The sequence below is a fragment of the Hydra vulgaris genome, chromosome 01, assembly GCF_038396675.1.
Source record: "Hydra vulgaris chromosome 01, alternate assembly HydraT2T_AEP".
Taxonomy (NCBI): Eukaryota; Metazoa; Cnidaria; class Hydrozoa; order Anthoathecata; family Hydridae; genus Hydra; species Hydra vulgaris.
The window spans coordinates 57,933,133-57,939,132 of NC_088920.1; the positions used below are offsets into that span (position 1 = coordinate 57,933,133).

Consider the following 6,000-nt stretch of genomic DNA (forward strand, 5'->3'; position numbering starts at 1 on the left):
CTTTCAAAAATTCAAAAAAACGAGTTTCAAAAAATCTTTAATAAAGGTTACAAAATATTTTCCGAAATATAAACAGCATGTCTGTCTACTTTCCAGTTTAATTTAAGAAACTGGTATGTTTGAAATATTGTTTATGATTTTATTTTATCATTTTTTTTCCTTTTTTTTTTTTTGCAGCGTTACATCCAACTACTCAAGGTATTTAATTATTACTTCATTATTTTTTACTAATGATTTTTGCATACTCACTTTCATAATTAACTTTTGTTACGCTAAAGTGCTATGTAATTAAATATCATGACAACCAAAGCCAGATTTTTTCACTTTCTGTTAGCAACTACACCTGCAATATCATGCAGTATGAACTACCTCCAATATCTAAGATTATAAATAAATTCTATGTTTTATGACAACTTTTTCTTAATTCAGATAAAACTTCCTGCTTATGTTTAAAAAGATTTTGTGAACTTTTCGACGAAAAAGAGCTTTGTTCAATAATTTACCAATCATGCCCTGAAGATACAAAAACTACAACTAAATCTACAACAACAACATTCAAACCAACAACAAGCATGACTGAATCCACAACAACCTCATATGACCCTACAACAATTACAACTAAAACTTCAACAACTCCATCCGAGTCTACAACAAATACAACAGCATCTACAACTACCAAATCTGAACCTAAAACAAGCACACCTGAATCTACAACAACCACATCTGGACCTACAAAAACAAAAACAACCGCAACAAAACCTACAACTAACACTGAATATACAACAATAACATTCGAACCAACAACAAGCACGACTAAATCTACAACAACCAAATCTAAACCTACAACAATAACAACTAAACCTTCAACAACTCCGTCCGAGTCTACAACAACCACTACCAAAACAACTTCAACCACATCGGAACCCACAACAACCACTATTAAATCTACATCAACCACCACTGAACCTACAAAAACCACCACAAAACCTACAAATACAACTGAATCTACAACAACAACATTCGAACCAACAACAAGCACGACTAAATCTACAACAACCACATCTGAACCTACAAAAATAACAACTAAAGCTTCAACAACTCCATTCAAGTTTACAACAAATACAACTGCATCTACAACATCCACATTTGAACCTACAACAAGCACAACTGAAACTACAACAACCACATCTGGACCTACAAAAACAACAACCACAATGAAACCTACAACTACAACTGAATCTACAACAACACCATTCGAACCAACAACAAGCACGACTGAATCTACAACAACCAAATCTGAACCTACAATAATAACAACTAAAGCTTCAACAACTCCATCCAAGTTTACAACAAATACAACTGCATCTACAACATCAACGTCTGAACCTACAACAAGCACAACTGACTCTACAACAACCACATCTGGACCTACAAAAACAACAACAACCACAACGAAACCTACAACTTCAACAGAATCTACACAAACAACATTCGAACCAACAACAAGCACGACTGAATCTATAACAACCACATCTGAACATACAAAAATTACAGCTGAACCTTCAACAACTCCATCCGAGTCTACTACAACTACAACTGCATCTTCAACATCTAAATCTGAAACTACTACAAGCACAACTGAATCTATAACAACCACATCTGAACCTACAACAATTATAGCTGAATCTTCAACAACTCCATCCGAGTCTACAACAACTACAACTGCATCTTCAACATCTAAATCTGAAACTACTACAAGCACAACTGAATCTATAACAACCACCTCTGAACCAACAACATTCAAAACGGAACCTACAACTACAATTGAATCTACAACAGCATTACTCGAACCAACAAAAAGCGCGACTGATCCTACAACAACCACATCTGAACCTACTACAATAAAAACTGACCCTTCGACAACTCCATCCGAGTCTACAACAAGCACTACCAAAACTACTACAACCACCACTGAACCTACAACATCAACAACGGAACCTACAACTACAACTAAATCTACAACAACAACATTCGAACCAACAACAAGCTTGACTGAATCTACAACAACCACTTCTGAATCTACAACAACCACATCTCAATCTACAACAATCACAACTGAACCTAAAACAACTACAACTGCATCAACAACATCCACATCTGAACCTACAACAAGCACAACTAAATCTACCACAACCACATCTGAACATACAGCAACCAAAATAACCACAACGAAACCTACAACTACAACTGAATCTACAACAACAACATTTGAACCAACAACAAGCGCGACTGAATCTACAACAACGACATCTGAACCTACAACAATAACAACTAAACCTTCGACAACTCCATCCGAGTCTACAACAAGCACTACCAAAACAACTACAACCACATCAGAACCCACAACAACCACTACTAAATCTACATCAACCACTACTGAACCTACAACAACCACAACAAAATCTACAACTAAAACTGAATCTACAACAACACTATTCAAACCAACAACAAGCACGACTGAATCTACAACAACCAATTCTGAAACTACAACATTAACAACTGAACCTTCAACAACTCCATCCGAGTCTACAACAACTACAACTGCATCTACAACATCCACATCTGAACCTACAAAAAGCACAACAGAATCTACAACAACAACATCTGAACATACAGCAACCAAAACAACCACAACGAAACCTACAACTACGACTGAATCTACAACAACAACATTTGAATCAACAACAAGCACGACTGAATCTACAACAACCGCATCTGAACCTACAACAATATTAACTGAACCTTCAATAATTCGATCTGAGTCTACAACAACTACAACTGCATCTACAACATCCAAATCTGAACCTACAACAAGCACAACTGAATCTACAACAACCACCTCTGAACCTTCAACAACTCCATCCGAGTCTACAACAAGCACTATCAAAACTACCACAACCACATCAGAACCCACAACAACCACAACTAAATCTACATCAACCACCACTGAACCTACAACAACCACAACAAAATCTGCAACTAATAGTGAATCTACAACAACACTATTCGAACCAACAACAAGCACGACTGAATCTACAACAACCAATTCTGAAACTACAACAATAACAACTGAACCTTCAACAACTCCATCCGAGTCTACAACAACTACAACTGCATCTACAACATCCAAATCTGAACCTACAACAAGCACAACAGAATCTACAACAACAACATCTGAACATACAGCAACCAAAACAACCACAACGAAACCTACAACTACGAATGAATCTACAACAACAACATTTGAACCAACAACAAGCACGACTGAATCTACAACAACCGCATCTGAACCTACAACAATATCAACTGAACCTTCAATAATTCGATCTGAGTCTACAACAACTACAACTGCATCTACACCATCCAAATCTGAACCTACAACAAGCACAACTGAATCTACAACAACCACCTCTGAACCTACAACAACCAAAATGGAACCTACAACTACAACTGATTCTACAACAACAACACTCGAACAGACAATAGGCATAAAGGAATCTACAAAAATCACATCTGACTCTACGATAATGACAAGTGAACCTTTAACAACTCTATCCGAGTCTACAACAAGCACTACTGAAACTACTTTAACCACATCGGAACCCACAACAACCACTACTAATTCTACATCAACCACCACTGAACCTACTACAACCACAATGGAATCTACAACTACAACTGAATCTACAACAACAACATTCGAACCAACAACAACCACATCTGAACCTACAACAACAACAACTGAACCTTCAACAACTCCATCAAAGTCTATCACAAGCACTACCGAAACTACTACAACCACATCGGAACCCACAACAATAACTATTAAATCTATATCAACCACCACTGAACCTATATTAACCACCACACAACCTACAACTACTACTAAATCTACAACAACAACATTCGAAACATTAACAACCCTGACTGAACCTACAATAACCACATCTGAATCTACAACAATAACAGCTAAAGCTTCAACATCTCCATCCAAGTCTACAACAAATACAACTGCATCTATAATATCCACATCTGAACCTACAACTAGCACAACTGAATCTACAACAACTACATCTGGACCTACAAAAACAACAACAACGACAACAAAACCTACAACTACAAATGAATCTACAACAACACCATTTAAACCAACAACAAGCACGACTGAATCTATAATAACCAAATCTGAACCTACTACAATAACAACTGAACCTTCAACAACTCCATCCGAGTCTACAACAAACACTACCGAAACTACTGCAACCACATCGGATACCACAACATCCACTATTAAATCTACATTAATCACTACTAAACCTTCAATAACCATCACAGATCCTACAACTACAACTGAATCCACAACAACAACATTCGAAACAACAACAAGCACGACTGAACCTACAACAACCACATCTGAACCTACAACAATAAAACTGAATCTTTAACAACTCCATCCGATTCTACAACAAGCACTACCGAAACTACTACAACCACATCGAAACCCACAACAACTACTACTAAATCTACATCAACCACCTCTGAACCTAAAGTAAGCACAACAGAACTTACAACTACAACTGAATCTATAATAACATCATTTTAACCAACAACAAGCATGTCTTAATCTACAACAACCACATCTGAACCTACAACTACCACAACTGAAACCACAACAATTGCATCTGAATCTACAACAAACACCACTGAGACTTCAATAACCCCATCGGAACCCACAACTACCACCTCTGAATCTACATCAACCACATCTGAACCTACAACAAGCACAACAGAACCTACAACTACAACTGAATCTACAACAACAACATTCAAACAAACAACAAGCACGACTGAATCTACAACAAGCACGACTGAATCTGCAACAATCAAACTTAGTCTCCATTAACTACAACTGCATCAACAACATCCACATCTTAACCTACAACAAGCACAACTGAATCTACAACAACTGTATCTGAACCTATAACAATTACAACTGAACTTTCAACAACTCCATCCGAATCTACAACAAGCACTACCGAAACAACTACAACCACATAGGTACCCACAACATTCAGTACTGAATCTATATCAACCATCTCTAAACCTAAAATAAGCCCAACTTAACCTACAACTTCAACTGAATCTACAACAACCTCATCTGAATCTGCAACAAGCACAACTGAATCTTCAACAACCATATCTGAACGTACTACAATTGCATCTGATCTTTTAATAACTGACTCTTAATCTATAATAATCACTTCCGAAACTACAACAACCTCATTGGATCTTACAACAACCGTAAATGAATTTACAACATCGTCATTCGAACCAACAATAACCACAATCTAAGAAGACATTAACTGTAAATGTGTAGACTATACGATAATTGCAGTTTTAGAATATTTTTTTTAAAATTTGTTTTACTAAATTTTGTCATTTTTAGATTTAAATCTTTGATTTGTATTTTATATCTGATTATCAACGTTTTAATATTTTAAAGAAAGTTCAAAAATAGCAATTTTGTTAAAAACTTAGTTTTGACTAATGATGTTTAACCATATGTAGCAACACATTGCAGCCGTAATCAAAAAATAAAAGATAAGTTTTCTTTCCCAATAATTTGATTAAATTCGGATATCGTAAGAAGAATTTCATATTTCATAAAAAAATTGATATTAAGCGGGAGCTCAAATTTTCAGGAAAAATTTGAATGTAGTCTCTTTTTTATTGACAAAAAAACAAAACGCGTTGTCATAAATATAAGAAGCGCAAACAACATTGTCAACTAGATAATTGCAAATATAGTTTACTCTTACCCAGTTGTTAACATTAAGAATCAGTTGCTTTTAGATTTTAATTTTAGTAATATCAACATTCTTTAAAAACAAAAGTAGTTCAAACAATTTCAAAACGTTTTGTTTGTATACTGAATTGTTG

At 35.5% G+C, this 6,000-nt stretch overlaps 1 protein-coding gene across 1 annotated transcript in view; it reads left to right on the top strand.

The window, feature by feature from the left end:
- LOC136075471 (mucin-2-like) overlaps positions 1-5,593 on the top strand; it is a 48,228-nt gene extending 42,635 nt beyond the window's left edge. The window contains exons 3-4 of the mRNA XM_065788767.1: positions 178-198; positions 430-5,593. Of these exons, the coding sequence (XP_065644839.1) occupies positions 178-198; positions 430-4,505 (4,097 nt within the window). The 3' untranslated portion in view covers positions 4,506-5,593. The remainder of the gene's footprint in view (positions 1-177; positions 199-429) is intronic.
- The last annotated feature ends 407 nt before the right edge of the window (positions 5,594-6,000 follow it).